Genomic DNA, 15,234 nt, shown 5'->3' on the forward strand with positions numbered 1-15,234 from the left:
TCCTGATGTTCAGCTGAATGTTCGTCGAGGAAGTACCACCAAGCAGCATTGGTGTGCTCCGATCTGGGCATGGATAATTACGGGCCCATGACCTACGGAACTGAGACTTGGTTACCGATCTGCAGGGCATAGTTGCCGATGTAATTACGGGCCCAGGACTTACGGAACTGAGACTTGGTTACCGATCTGAAGGGCATATTTGCCGATGTAATTACGGGCCCATGACCTACCATGATCTGAGACTTGGTTGCTAACTATAACTTATTAGAAGGCTCAAAGTCACTCAGCGGGCGATGGAGCGAGTTATGCTTGGAATTTCTCTGCGTGATCGAAACAGAAATGAGGAGATCCACAGACCAACCAAAACGCGAAATCCGCGACTCGCGAAACTCAAGTGGCAATGGGCAGGTAACACACACAGTTCGGAGAGCCGATGGACGTTGGTAGGTATGGAAACCGCTGTGTTGGTCGACCCCTCACTAGGAGGACCGAGGACATCACAGGACACACAGACAGGACTGTGTTTTAGTGGACGTCCATCGGCGTTACGTTGATACAAACTGGACGGCACTTTGTAGGACATGTTATTTACATATCCTACAAAGTGTTACACTGTAGGCTTGGTCTCTGCTCTTATTCAGCAAACGAGAAAAAGTTCTGTCAGTGTCTGTCGGAGTTTTTGACCGTTTGAAGAAACTTCGCTCACCTTTGAGTCTCGGACCTCAGAGAGGCGTTGGTATTTCCGTTAATTAGATTAGTGAGATCTGTGGAGAATCATGTAGGACCCAACGATTCTGTGGTAGGACTTGTGTTCTTTTTCACTTACTAGGTACCTCACCTTTTAGATAATACACAAGACTGCTTTAGAGAGTTATGCCTTAGTGATCGATACTGATGCCAAAAATGCAATCAGAAAATCTTCGTGTGTCTGTCTGTATGTTCGTTATAGAAATAAAAACTACTCTACGGATTTTAACGAAACTTGGTACAATTATTCTTCACACTCCTGGGCAGGTTACAGTATACTTTTCATCACGCTACGATCAATAGGAGCAGAGCAGTGAAGGAAAACATTGGGAAAACGGGAGAAGTTACTCCATTTTTACAGCGATACTACGGTAAGGGTTGGATTAAAGAGGTCTTAGGGCGGAAGAAGTCCGGGCGTCCACTAGTTTAATAATAATTGTAAAGTAAAATAAATGAGTCAAATAAAACAAACTTAACATTCTATGATATTTAATCACATTATTATTATTATCACAGAACCTTTTTATTTATGACAATTTTGAACCAAAACATATACAAAATGGCATCCGAGAAGTATTTTTAAAACCAACAAATAAATTATTACTTCTAATGCAACAATTTCAGGTATAAACCTAAGGAAAATTCTGGTGCGATATGAGGCGATTAAATATTTTTTGTTAAGTTAAATAGGTGCTAAATAATTTTAGCTCATAAACTAAAGTTTAAAATGTTGCTAAGTAATTTTGCACGAAAACTGTTTTTTGCGGTTTGTGCCAAAAATCGAACTTCAAAGTTCGACTTGAACCATGTAGGCTGTATTTGAAATATAATCCGGAATTCCAGATTATAATCTGTATCAAGCCTTTTAACCACATAATAAAGGCAGCTGTTAAATTTAAAAATGCTGCAACTACGACTTACATAAGTATCTTTGTTTTTTATTGGTAAAAGTTCATTTTTAATAATAGTAAACATAACAAATGCCTCGTAAAGCACCATGTGAATTATCTGATACTTGCTTCTTATTCTACTTTTTTTTTAATCTATAAGGAACAAGAATTCACTTCATTACTATCATAACAATTACTTAATGTACTTTAACTGCAGTACAGTACTCTAGTATGTACAGTACTTACAATACAGAAATAATATTCCTCAATAACTAAAAATTGTATTGTACATAATCATCTTAAATTAAATCATTATATATACGAATTAAATTACAGTAACAACGAGTGAAAACCCAAGTCGCATTCAGATTGCAATTTTAATAGAAAAAAAAATATATATTCGACCACATATCTTTCACTGGAAGATATCACTCTCACTGATGAGATCGCCTTTAACTTATTACGATCTTATCGTTATGATGTCATAAAGAAGTTTGAATAAAAAATCAAATAAATAAATAAAAAAATAGGCTATCCGATTGCGACTTGAAATAACAACAAAATATATTCACGTCTTGGTAAAAACTTTGATTAACATCAAATATACCTACAGGTATATTTGTTGATAATACAAAATTTACAGAAATAATAGATCAATGTATTTCCTTAACTGTTCAAAGATATTCTTTAAAACCGTATTCAGTAGGATTAAAAACACAACAAAAATCACAAATAATTACCGATTTGTACTTTCCAAGAGATTCTTCACATATCGCTTGGGATCTTTCGTAGAACTTCCAACTTTTCTTTTCAAAGATACAAAGTTGGTAACACTAACACTGTACGTACCTATCTATTAGTATAACAGTTAGCTACTACATTTATAAAGTTGGTAACACAAACACTGTTCGTACCTACCTAGTATATACCTAGTTAGCTACCGATCACAGATAAATTTCTTGAAATTTCTTTGAAAAGCATCACAGATCTTAGCTCGAAATATCTAGCCGATAATTCCCTATGATGGTAAAGCATTAAGCTCTTTACAGCCATAAACTGTGATTGAAACGATGGATAATCACAAAGTGGACTTTTCTATCCACTTTGCACAGAAACTGAGTTTCAAAGTTTCATTGCAGAGTTACTGTGCACAGAAACCGAGTTTCAAAGTTTTATTGTAACGTCACTTTGCCCACAAACTGGGTTTCAACTTTCAAAGATTAACTTTGCAAAATTACTTTAGACAGAAACTGAGTTTCGAAGTTCGACGCAAAGTCACTTAATTTCCCGACATTAACGCTTCAATTTGAAGTTCTTTTCAGTAGTTTATATTATCGGCTAGACAAAAATATTGCAAAATCAGTGACTACCAATAGGGAAAAAATTTTCCATACATTCATTGACTTAGCCAATTCTTTAAGATCCATGTATCCTGTGTGTTTCAACATCAAACTCCATTCTCTTGGTTCCTCCTCGTCGACCTGGAGGATAACCTGATGGAAGCTCTGACGGATGCCCTGGATCCAGAGGCAGGCAAGGACCTCACGAAGTGATTCTCATTTGATTGTGTATTGTGTTTGTCTTGTGAAATTGTTTCTTTCTTTTTTCTGTAATAAAAAAAAATTTTTTATTATTAACTTTTTTAATTGTTTTCAGGTGTAAATCTATCCTTCATTTATTAAAAATATTTGACTATTTTTTTTAATGTAAGTCCTGGTGAAATTATTTAAAATGCCCTGTATAATAACCAGCTGACAGAAGATAAAAATACACATTTCTATATGCTAGCGAAAAGGCCACACATAGAAGCCAGTGGAAAAAGGGGACTCGTTCGAGAGATTCGAGGATGGGATCATGTAAGGACCACGATCTACAGAAATGTATGAACAATTGAAGAAAGAGTAAGATAAGCCGTGTCTAACACAGTCTTTCATCATACAACAGCCATGTTTTTAGAAACTCCGAAACTATCAGAGGTATAGGTAGAATAAAACTTGTACCTCTTTCAAGATAACTCCGCTTTCATCTTAGATTTCATTGTCATTTATCATCCCTGCGTTTTGAAAAGATAGCGATGTGACATCGCTCACTTCCATGCCAACTTATTTGTGACATTTTATTTTTGGCATCCCATATAAATGAAGTTCATATTCTAATAAAACTTGTCACAGGCGAATATTACATCGACGAGTATAAAATAGCGGAATCACAGCCCAGGTGAAATGGCAGTCAGAGGCATATTCGTCATTGTGTAAATTACCTGGGGAAACACGGTATGTCCCAGAAACTCTGGTCCATCCCGAAGTTCTCTCCATCCGCCAACGTCTGCGGCATCTCCGTGTCCATGGTCTCCGGCAGCAGCAGACAGAGGATGCCGCCCGCGATGCCCAGCGCGCCCAGGATCAGCAGCGGCAGATCAGGAGATATGTTGGCCTGAAACGATATGATAATACGATATGTACTTTGGCATTTACTATTGAGATGAAGTTTTCGTTTCCAAGGTTTATCATGCCTGGAAAGTTAATAAGAGAACCCGAATAAGAGAGTAAACCTGACTCGACTAACCACAACTGAAACGCATTGTGGAAGACAGGAAACCTTTTCGAATATTGTCCGCCAAACTGCGGAGGGGGCACCAAGTGAGAGAGAGAGAGAGTTGAGATAATATAGAATGAGCTTTTCCTTTATAGTTTTGGGTCACGAGGTCCATGTTTCAAGTCCTGAGTTAAGCTATGAAATATCCAAGAATTCCGTTTTGAAACATTTAATCTCTCTTGCAAGATTTTTTTCAGTGAAAATTATATAGCCAAAGTAGAGAAGAAGAAGCGAGTTGGGTGGTATACCTATACCCACTCCTTTAAGGCTTGAGAGAACCCATGGAAAATTTCATAAATAGGCAACGTATCCAAGAGGCTTGCTCTTCTGCTCCCTTGGTTTGCAAGGCTTGTCCTTTAAGCCAAATTAGCACTAGCTCTTGCAGCAGTTTGGCCACGTGGTACAGCCTGATGTTGTTGACGGCGAACCGGCACAGTATGACTTACTAGGCAGTACGCATGTACTTACCAAGTACACTACGAAGGGCGCGACAATGGAGGCCACGTATCCCATGATGTGGATGAGCGCGACTCCCTGCGCCCTTACCACGGTAGGCAGCAGCTCGGCCGCGTATTGCAGCCCGATGTTGTACGAGATGTTGACGGCAAACCGGCCCAGGATGGCCAGCGACGCGGACGGACCCCCTGCAGGTGAAGAAGGGAAATAATTGATGAATAGACGAATCAATTGATCAATATAGGGCAAAAGGGACATTATCATATCTTTGACATGATCCGTCAATCGGTTTAGCCACCGTTTATGAGTTTAATGTGGGTTGAAAATAGGGAAGCGCAATCGAATCAAAGGCTCCAAATTAGGAACGCAATATGACAGGAGTTTCCTCTATTACTAATAATAAAGATCATTTACCAATAGGAACAGCAGTGGCCAGTAGACTGAAGATACCACTGACAACCATGGACCCACAGGCCAGCCATCGCCTGCCCCAACTGAAAATCAAGTAGATAATCACTGAACTATAAAGCACATAAACCTGTTTGATAATAAGAACAATGGGCATAAATTATTTCCAGTATTTAATGATATCAGCTATATTATACGGGTATATCTGGCTGAAATAAAAGAGTTTGTCCGAAGTCCGAAAATAGTCCAAAAAAGTTGAAAGACAGAGTCAGAATTTAAAGAAAATGTTGATATCTGCGTATTGTTAGCAAATCTTGATCATACATAGCTTCTTTAGTAGTCTTTTAAAAAACTTGGTCTTTACGTTCAGAATCTACTAGCCCAAAAACACTTCTAATACCTTCGTATTGACTTATCAGGTTATGGTGTGACATAGTTAAGCTATAAATCAGCTTTCTAATGAAACAATCATTCAATACCTTTAAGAACTCCCAACCTACTTGAAACATAAACATACCCTATTTTAAAAAGGCCTAGATATATTTATTGCAAGACTTTTTAAAATCTTACCGATCCAAAACAACAGTTAAGAACGTATCGGCAGGGAACTCCGTAGCGGTCGCAATGGTGAAGGTCAGGAATATGTCCAGACCCAATGACCCCACGTTCCTGACGTGGCCATCGAAGACCAGGGATATTGCCATCCAAATGACTATGAGGAGTAAAGCGTTTCTTCGAAGCCTGGGGGTCCTGAAGATATCCAACACTGAATAGGTTTTGGATTCAGCTTCGGATTCCTTGATAGCTTTCTGCGTTGCCTCCTGTAAAGAGAAACACAGTTTGTTACTCATTCTGCATATCGTGAAAACTCGGGTACGTTAGTTTCACCCTGTCGATCCCGAGACACTCGGGTCTATATTGCGGCGCTATGCGTGCAAGGTAGTTTGCACCGAGAGTTGACATTTCTGGAGTGGATTTCTCGTCGAGCTGGCTTTGTCATTATATAAAACCCGAGGAATCGTCAGACCATTCCACAACAACTTACACATAACAAGTGGCGTTTAAAATAGGAAAATATTCAGTCTAGTTGACGAAATAGACACGTCATTACAGTTTAATCATTTGAAGTAGGAATGGAGTTGAGTAGGGTTGTTGTGCTTGTGGAAAACGTAATTGCTGTTATGTATGTTTTGTTTTTAATTTTTAGTTGATCCTTCAGGCATCTAAAGATACTTACCGTAAATTCATTTAATACTTTGTCAGGTATCTTTGTTTTGTTGATTCTCTCGAACTTCTTCATAATCACCATTGCCTTGTCGATCTTGCCCTGCGATAGCAACCATCTGCAGAATACGAAAAATATATAACAATGATTTTTGGAACCTATACCTCACACTTATTCATGATCATCATATCATCCGATGGACGTCCACTGCAGGACATAGGATCACTATACTGAGCCGCCTTTATCCCTGTGATTTACTTGATGTCGTCAGTCCACCTGGTGGGGGGTCAACACACTTATTATTGACTGATTATTATTAATCATCAAAAGTTAAAATAAGCACATTGTAAAAATATCAATTAATTAATCTGATTTTTTAGACATGTTGGCGACGTACGACATATTGGTGACGTACGACATGTTGGTGACGTACGACATGTTGGTGACGTACATGTTTCTGACGTACGACATGTTGGCGACGTACGACATGTTGGTGACGTAGGACATGTTGGCACAAGCGACACGTTACCTGGCACTCTCCGGCACCAGCCAAGGCGTGGCTGCAGCGATGATGAAGGGCGCGCTGATGCCCAGCGCATACCGGCGCCAGTCCGCCGCCCACAGCGCGATCCACGGCAGCAGACTCGCGCCCAGCGTGAAGAAGATCGCGATCGACATGTTGGCGACGAACGTGCGCCACTTCGGGCCCACGTATTCTAGAACTGTCAACATAATTATGGTATACTTCATACAAAAAAATACAATATCAGATCGCCTTTTAAGGGGTTTGTTAATTCGCTCGTGGTGACAGAAAGAGTTCTGTTTCCGGGATAAAAAGAAGTCTATGTGTTAATCCAGGCTATAATATATCTTAATATTAAATTTCAGCTAATTCGGTTCAGTAGTTGAGGCGTGAAAGAGTAACAAACATTCATATCATCAAAATCATCAGTTTTCGCAAATCTCGGGAAACCATGGATTTTTTCGGGATATGTATTAATCCAGAGTAAAATCTATTTCCATTCCAAATTTCAGCGAAATCGCTTCAGTAATAGCGGCGTTATAGAGTTACAAACATCCAAACATCCATACAAACTTTCGCGTTTACAATATTAGTAGGATGTAATATGTATGTAAGTATCTTCATAGCACTGCACAGATAAAAAACAGCGCAGTCTGACCGCCTGCTATCTGTACGATGTTAATTAAGTTACAAACGTTCTGTAGAACACAGAACTCGGAACGCCTGAAGGATTTTCATCTGCACGGACCATTAGCCTATAACCTTACCTAAAATATACATCATGGTGAAGCAGTTGTCAAACGCCAGCCCCACCAGGAACCGGCACAGCGCGAACGACCAGAACGCGTTACAGAACGCGGTGGCTATCCCCGCAGCAAAGCCTACCAAGTTTGTTCCTGGAATACAAAAATTAAAAAAATATATAACAATTTAAAGCATGGCATGAACCAACAGAGTTAATTTAAAGCATGGTCCATTTGATGTTAAGTGGCTATAATAAAATGGTGTGCACTCATTTAGAACATGGCCATTTAGAACATTTAGAACATCCACTGCTTTAGGCCTGAAACCTTGAGGCATACGTGCCTCAATATGCTGACGTCAAGTGCATAAATAATTTTGCCGACAACTCTTCTGACCGGAACAAAGTAATGGTGTTTGGAGGCAGAAATAAGTTCTATTACCTACCACTAAATATACGGCTGTCTGTCTGTTCGCGATAAATTGCAAAACTAGTAAACGGACTAATTGATTTATGAGAAAGGTCCAATACCTTTTTGCCAAAGTTTTGTGTTAATTAGTTGAAATATTACGATACTTCTTGGAAGTGTCGGACTTTCCTGAGAGTTTTCATCGAAAACGCTGCCCAATCCCTTTGATATGCCTAGGTATATAATAAAACAATGTATGGTGGTATATTCCGCTTTTATAGATGGTTACCACTTTGGCAAAGTCGTGGCAGTCTGTTATAAAATACTTTTCTTACCAACTAACGCTGGTATCCTGCCGTACTTGTCAGCTATCCACCCAAACACCAGCCCGCCAACGATGGCCCCGCAGAAGAAGATAGCCTGCGCGGTCGCTGGCAGGTTGTCCTTCTCGCACACCCAGTCCAACTGTCAAATTAATAATAGTCGATGATAGAATCGAGCGGTTTTCTGCGAATGCCCATTACCTGCAGCATTGCCCCATGTTTCCTTTTTGCCAAGTCGGAACTTAGAGTGAAAAAAGGGTTTTTTCAAACAATAGTCTGAAAAGTGAGAGTCACCCGCCACGGACGAGTTATTCCCGAAAATCGGGACAGAGCCTGACCCACGCGTGACATTTAAAATTGTTTTAAAAATCGGGGCAAGGCAACGCTGATTACCTGCCACAGAACATGATATTGATAACCCTACAGCTGACGCTTTTACCTATCCTATACAAAAATCATAAAGCTTTTAAAATTCAATCTTTCTTAAAGCAAAGTGTGGCATGGATTCAAGAGAAAATAAGAGAGAGTTAAGAGAAGTGAAGAGTGAGTCTATCACCTACAATATGGTTATCTTCAAGTCAACAGTGAGCTCATAATATAACTATAATCATGCTCGACAGCCTGATCAAAAGCAATAGCAATGAGGTTGAAACTGGAGCGCGCTTGCTGAGATTCCTTTTGCCCTTTCCGATTTCCTTTTGGTCTTTTGCTTTAAACTTGCTCAACTCATTATTTTCTTGATTCGTTAAAATTACAGCGGTGTTAATTAATTTTCTATGATAAGAAATCCGTCAACAAATCGGCACTCGAACACATAATAAAAATTGATTGTCTTTTGCGATTATAATTCGAAAATTATTTGACACACCAATGCCCGAAAAGCGACGGGAGAGCAGCTGTTGTTAGCGAATTTTCCACTTTATTTGATATTCAATAATAAATTAGAGTTATAATATCTATACTAATACCAATTATAAAGCTGAAGAATTTGTTTGCTTGAACGCGCTAGTCTCAGGAACAGGTTCGATTTGAAAAATACTTTCAGTGTTAGATAGCCCATTTATCGAGGAAGGCTACCTATACCTATTTATAGGCTATGTATATTACTATCCATAGAATTTGCTACGAGCCTCAGTAAGTTACGCCATTGCATGATGGTATATACGCAGCATCATACCAGAACTAAATCCTTTGGCGATATATCTGTGCTGGTAGGATGGAAACTAGCGAGAGCCAACCGCTAGACTAGACCTGAGCCAATTTAAAAACATTCAATCTTAAATTAATTGGGCATCGAACCCGAAATCTAACCATTGAGAACTACCAATGTAGCCGTGTCAAACCAAGATCTGATCTTGGTCCTGGAATGACAGATCTTGATCACGTGACCTGTCGATAGTAAATGTCATGCCCATTGTAACATATAATAAATGTATGCAACTTACAAGCACTGCGTGCGGAGTGCGGGCGCGGGGAAACGAAACAGAAGTCGTACCACACTTGCGTTCCGTGACGTGGTGCGGGTAAGACGCATACTGTGTAACTGCATAGTGTTTTATTCTAACCTAACTTATTACGGCCATAAGAGTAACCTGTACACCCATACAATTTTCTAGTTTTCGAAGCGTTTAAGATCGTAGAGAATCGACGCACCACTTGGCTACAGGGGCAGGTTCTACCAACATACCTGAGATGCGATAGTTTCATATGGCACATCACTCCTGTTGTACTCCCAGCTGGTGCAGGGAACGATGGGCCACTCGTCGTCAGGCGTGGTCCGCCCCTCAGCCAGCGCGCGCGTCCAGTCAGCCTGGTACATGTGACACCGGTCGTGAGCGAACGGACCTTCTGTCTTCGGTGGTATTGCTAACGCTCGTCTGGAGAAGATATCATTAATATTTAAAAAAATACTACCTCTTTTACATATCATAATCATCATTATCAATCCCTATTCGGCTCACTGATGAGCTCGAGTCAGGCCTGGTGCGAGGTCACTGCGTGGGAGGTGGGATCCCACTATGTTTGGGTAGGCAAAATGTGTCAATCTCTCCCACTCGCTTCTATTATTCGTCAACCTTTCATTTACCAGTTGTCTTAAAATTGTTCCCTTATTTATAAAGCCGTGCCGTGATAACCTCTACCTCCGATTCCGGCGATTCCGGTCCGGCGCATTCACCTCCAACTATTCAGTTGTGTGCATTTTAGAAATTAAATATCACGTGTCTCAAACGGTGAAGGAAAAACATCGTGAGGAAACCTGCATTCCAGAGAATTTTCTTAATTCTCTGCCATTGCATTGGGCCAGCGTGGTGGACTATTGGCCTAACCCCTCTCATTGTGAGAGAAGACTCGAGCTCAGCAGAAAGCCAAATATGGGTTGATAATGATGATGATGATGAGAGTCCAAGAATCCTTGTGTACGATCATCAGCTGTTGAACACAAAACATATGTTGAACTGCTAACCTCAATGATTTGGAAGTCGGTGAAGTCATTGCAATGTTAAAAACAATTGCTTCATTTTGTTTGGAATTACATGATATAAATATTGCAAAATATTTCACGCTTTTTGCCGGAGTTCAAAGGAAATAACCGTCAGTTTTTCAGCGCAAGAAAAACGTTGTATTTATTTTTTGTGACATCAATCTATTTGAACCGCGACCGTACGGTTTTTGCTTCTGTTTACTATTATTCGCGCAAATGTTTGATATGTCATATTTTCCAAGTCATGGAGTCCTCATTTGGTATGCTGTGCTATATCTGAGAGGTTTTATTTCTAAAGTATTTGATACTAGCGGACGCCCGCGACTTCGTTCGCGTGGAATTTGGTGTTTCACAAATCCTTCGGGAATCATGGATTTTTCCGCGATTAAAAGTAGCCTATGTATTAATCCATATTATAATATATCTCAATACCAAATTTCAGCTAATTCGGTTAAGTAGTCGAGGCGTGAAAGAGTAACAAACATTCATATCATCAAAATCATCAGTTTTCGCAAATCTCGGGACACCATGAATTTTTTCGGGATAAAAAGTAGCCTATGTGTTAATTCAGAGTAAAATCTATATCCATTCCAAATTTCAGCCAAATCGCTTCAGTAGTAGCGGCGTTAAAGAGTAACAAACATCCAAACATCCATAAAAACTTTCGCGTTTATAATATTAGTAGGATCTACTTGTTTATATATGAGGAAAATATCAAACTTTTCCTTATATTGGGCTTTGTAATTGGTCTTTGTATGAACCTATATTTTTTTTTGTCGATTGTCATCCTTCGCCTTTCGTGGAAGACTTATTGTTAAGTATTAGATCATTATTTTTATTCAGATTAGAAAATACACTTTGTTTAAATCTAGGTTCCTTATAAATAAACAGTAAGTAGGAAAAACATTTCCTTGAATCAATATTCCAGGGTCTAGCTTAAATAGCATTTTATCTTAGGTGAATAAATGCGTTTAGATTTTCCTTAAAGTTGTAAATATCTAAAATTAATCCAGACTTCAAACAAAGCTTTAGCAAAGTTATGTTGAGTGTTTTTGAGTAATATTTATGCGTTGATTCGTGATTGAGTAAATCATAAAAGGTCCAAAAACCTTTCTAAATACATTGCAATTTTCTGCACATTTTTCTAAATCTTCGTTTTGAACTTTGAAAAAATACCTAAAAGTTTTTGAAAATTCTATTAAATTATATTTTGAAAATTCATAAAAAAACCGGCCGAGTGCGTGTCCGGCCACGAGCAGTGTAGGGTTCCGTAGATCAAGTTAGCACTTTAATCCGTTATGTATTGCACAAAAATACTGATTACGATACCCTACACCATGGGATAATGAAATGAAATGAAATGAACTTTATTTGCCTTAATACACTTAATAAATATACAAGATGGACATACAAAATATAAAGTCACAGTGTATTGCCATATAAATGGCGCGCAAATTTTACAATTTATATGATTGTTTGAGTATATATTACTTACCCACAATCATACAATTGTTTTAATTTAGTGATACAATTTAAATTTGAAATAAACTATAGACGATAGATAATATAGATAGACGATAAAAAATTCATCCTCACTTTGCATCTAGGGCCGGAACCCCAGATTTTTTTTTAAATTTTCTTTATCTATACTTCTATACTAATATTATAAAGAGGTAAAGTTTGTAAGTTTGTCACATTTTTTAAATGGGGTAATCTTCGGAACTACTGGTCCGATTTTAAAAATTCTTTCAGCAGTAGAATGCTACATTATTGGGGAGTGCTATAGGCTATATTTTATATTGGTATCATATATATTAGCCGAGTTATCACAGTTTTTGTCATACAGGTCGGACTGAAAATCCTTTTAAACAGACTTATTCGCATGCGCTGCCTTAACTATTGTGTAAAATTGAAATTGATGTATGGAGACTTTATGTATCTTTAAAAGTTCTACAAAAAAGTCCGCGACACCATATATCTATCTTCTATATATTAGCAGATATAGTACCTTTTGTGTTTAAAAAATTATTAATTTTATATACTTAGGTTTACGTCATTATTTATACAACTAAACTTTAATCCTTATTAAAATAAATTATTTAATAATCACAAGGATATTATGGAGATAAGATTTGCCCTTTACAGTATGTTAATTACTTAAATAGTTTCGGAGATAATACAAAATTTCTAAAAGACGCAGAAATTCCGCTATATGACGCCCGGCGCTTTCATTTACGTAGTTCCCGTTCCCGTGTGAATATGGGGATCTATGGGGAAACATAGCCTATGACACTCGCAAATAACGTAGCTTTCTATTGGTAAAACAATTTTCCAAATCGGTCCAGTAGATCCAGAGATTACCTCCTACAACCACACGAACTTTACCTCTTTATATTATTAGCATAGAAGTCTATTTCTCTTGGTCATACCACTACTCTCGAAGGACTGGACCGATTTTGCTAAGGGTAGGAGTAAGATAGAGAAGTTACAGGGTAGGGTAGGGTACGGGTAGGGAAGCGTAGGGGTAGTGTAGGGGTAGGGTAGGTTTAGGGCCGAGTTTAGGGTAGTGGTAGGGTAGGGGTAGAGGTAAGGCAGTGGTAGGGTACAGGTACGGGTAGGATAGGGAAGTGGTAGGGTAGGGGTAGGATAGGCGTGAGATTGGGGTACGTCTGCGATAGGGGTAGGAAAGGGACAGGGTACAGGGAGGGTAGGGGTAGGATGGGGGTAGGGGTAGGTTGGGGGTAGGGTGTAGGTAAGGTAGGGGTAGGGTAGGGGTAGGTTTGGAGTAGGGTAGGGGTAGCGTGGGGGTAGGGGTAGGGTGGGGTAGGGTAGGGGTAGGGTAGATGTAGGGGTTGGGTAGGGTAGGGTTAGGGTAGTGGTACGGTAGGGGTAGGATAGGGTAGGGGTAGGGTAGGGTAGGGGTAGGGTAGGGTAGGGTAGGGGTAGGGTAGGGTAGGGGTAGTAGTAAAGTTGACATCGAAATTTACGCGGACGAAGTCGCGGGCGTCCGCTAGTACCAGTATATAGACGTAAGACGTTAGGTTTTTTTTGTATCAAAGGTGACTTACGGGCGAGTGTTCTTAGACCTATTTCATGAAAATCGGTTAAACCGTTTAAAAGTTGTGGGAGTGAAAGTGGGGAAGAACAACCGAATGTCTGCAAATATACTCGAGTGGGGTCTTAAATGAAAGAGCACAGAATGAGAATATTGACGACTTGATTGAGTGTAATTAATAAATTCATGGCATTCGGGGACAAATTTTCATTTTTATATTATTTTATGCAGTTATTATACATATGAGAGCCGTGATAACCCAGTGTATGTGACCTCTGCCTCCGATTCCGGAGGGCGTGGGTTCGAATCCGGTCCGGGGCATGCACCTCCAACTGTGCAGTTGTGTGTATTTTAAGAAATTAAATATCACGTGTTTCAAACGGTGAAGGAAAACATCGTGAGGAAACCTGCATACCAGAGAATTTTCTTAATTCTCCGCGTTTGTGAAGTCTGACAATTCGCATTGGGCCAGCGTGGTGGACTATTGGCCTAACCCCTCTCATTCTGAGAGGAGACACGACCTCAGCAGTGAGCTGAATATGGGTTGATAATGATGATGCAGTTATTAAAAAATAGTGTTTTTAGTACCAGCTGATAAGTAAATAAGTACATATCAGTGGTGAAGAATGGAATTTAGATGAAGGTAAGCCATCCATAAGAAGGAAAGAAAATTCATATAGTGTGATACAAACTCTAGTTTCTCATATACATATCAAGATACAGTACAACAATGAATATGCATGGATTTTTAAAGATAACCCTGCAGGAATCAGCAACACTTCGCCGCTGGTACATATATTACAAATCGGAGAAGCTAGTTCTATAAACAGTGGAGGTCAAAGCCACAGAGACGTAGAGCGCTGTTCAACAGAACTATCGGCGCGACTAAACTGAAAATGATTAAAAAACCAAGGTCCGATAATAATTTGCTTCTGTACTGTACAAGGCCCTTCCTGCTTCATATAATATTTTGTGAACGCAACTAACTTAGGGACACACTTCCTTTTGTCTGCTTGCTTCCGTGTTTTGAAAGCCAGCTAGACCCCGAAACATAAGTATCTACCAGTGGCGAAGGATGGAATTTTGACGAAGGTAAGTCGTCCCAAAGAAAAGGAAATTTATACAGCTGGATACAAACTCCGATTTTTCATATTCAATAGACAATATTAATTTATTTCAATTAGGCTTAGTTTACAAGCATTACGAAACGTCAGGTTATATATTATAATATAATATAATACAATGGTGATAATAATTAGTCGAAAACTTAAAATTAAATTTGCATACATCCATACATATATACACATATTCATTACAATAATTAATATGTTCTATGTATGTATGGATAGATACGTGATAGCCCAGTGGATATGACCTCT

At 39.1% G+C, this 15,234-nt stretch overlaps 1 protein-coding gene across 1 annotated transcript in view; it reads right to left on the minus strand.

Moving 5' to 3' along the window:
* Window positions 1-1,219: 1,219 nt before the first annotated feature.
* LOC112050365 (organic cation transporter protein) overlaps window positions 1,220-15,234 on the minus strand; it is a 49,540-nt gene continuing 35,525 nt past the window's right edge. Inside the window, exons 3-12 of the mRNA XM_024088618.2 lie at window positions 10,006-10,195; window positions 8,331-8,460; window positions 7,612-7,740; window positions 6,851-7,043; window positions 6,334-6,439; window positions 5,667-5,917; window positions 5,103-5,182; window positions 4,701-4,876; window positions 3,898-4,070; window positions 1,220-3,244 (exon numbers count right to left, since the gene is read on the minus strand). Of these exons, the coding sequence (XP_023944386.1) occupies window positions 3,085-3,244; window positions 3,898-4,070; window positions 4,701-4,876; window positions 5,103-5,182; window positions 5,667-5,917; window positions 6,334-6,439; window positions 6,851-7,043; window positions 7,612-7,740; window positions 8,331-8,460; window positions 10,006-10,195 (1,588 nt within the window). The 3' untranslated portion in view covers window positions 1,220-3,084. The remainder of the gene's footprint in view (window positions 3,245-3,897; window positions 4,071-4,700; window positions 4,877-5,102; window positions 5,183-5,666; window positions 5,918-6,333; window positions 6,440-6,850; window positions 7,044-7,611; window positions 7,741-8,330; window positions 8,461-10,005; window positions 10,196-15,234) is intronic.

This window comes from Bicyclus anynana, chromosome 8 (assembly GCF_947172395.1).
Source record: "Bicyclus anynana chromosome 8, ilBicAnyn1.1, whole genome shotgun sequence".
NCBI lineage: Eukaryota > Metazoa > Arthropoda > Insecta > Lepidoptera > Nymphalidae > Bicyclus > Bicyclus anynana.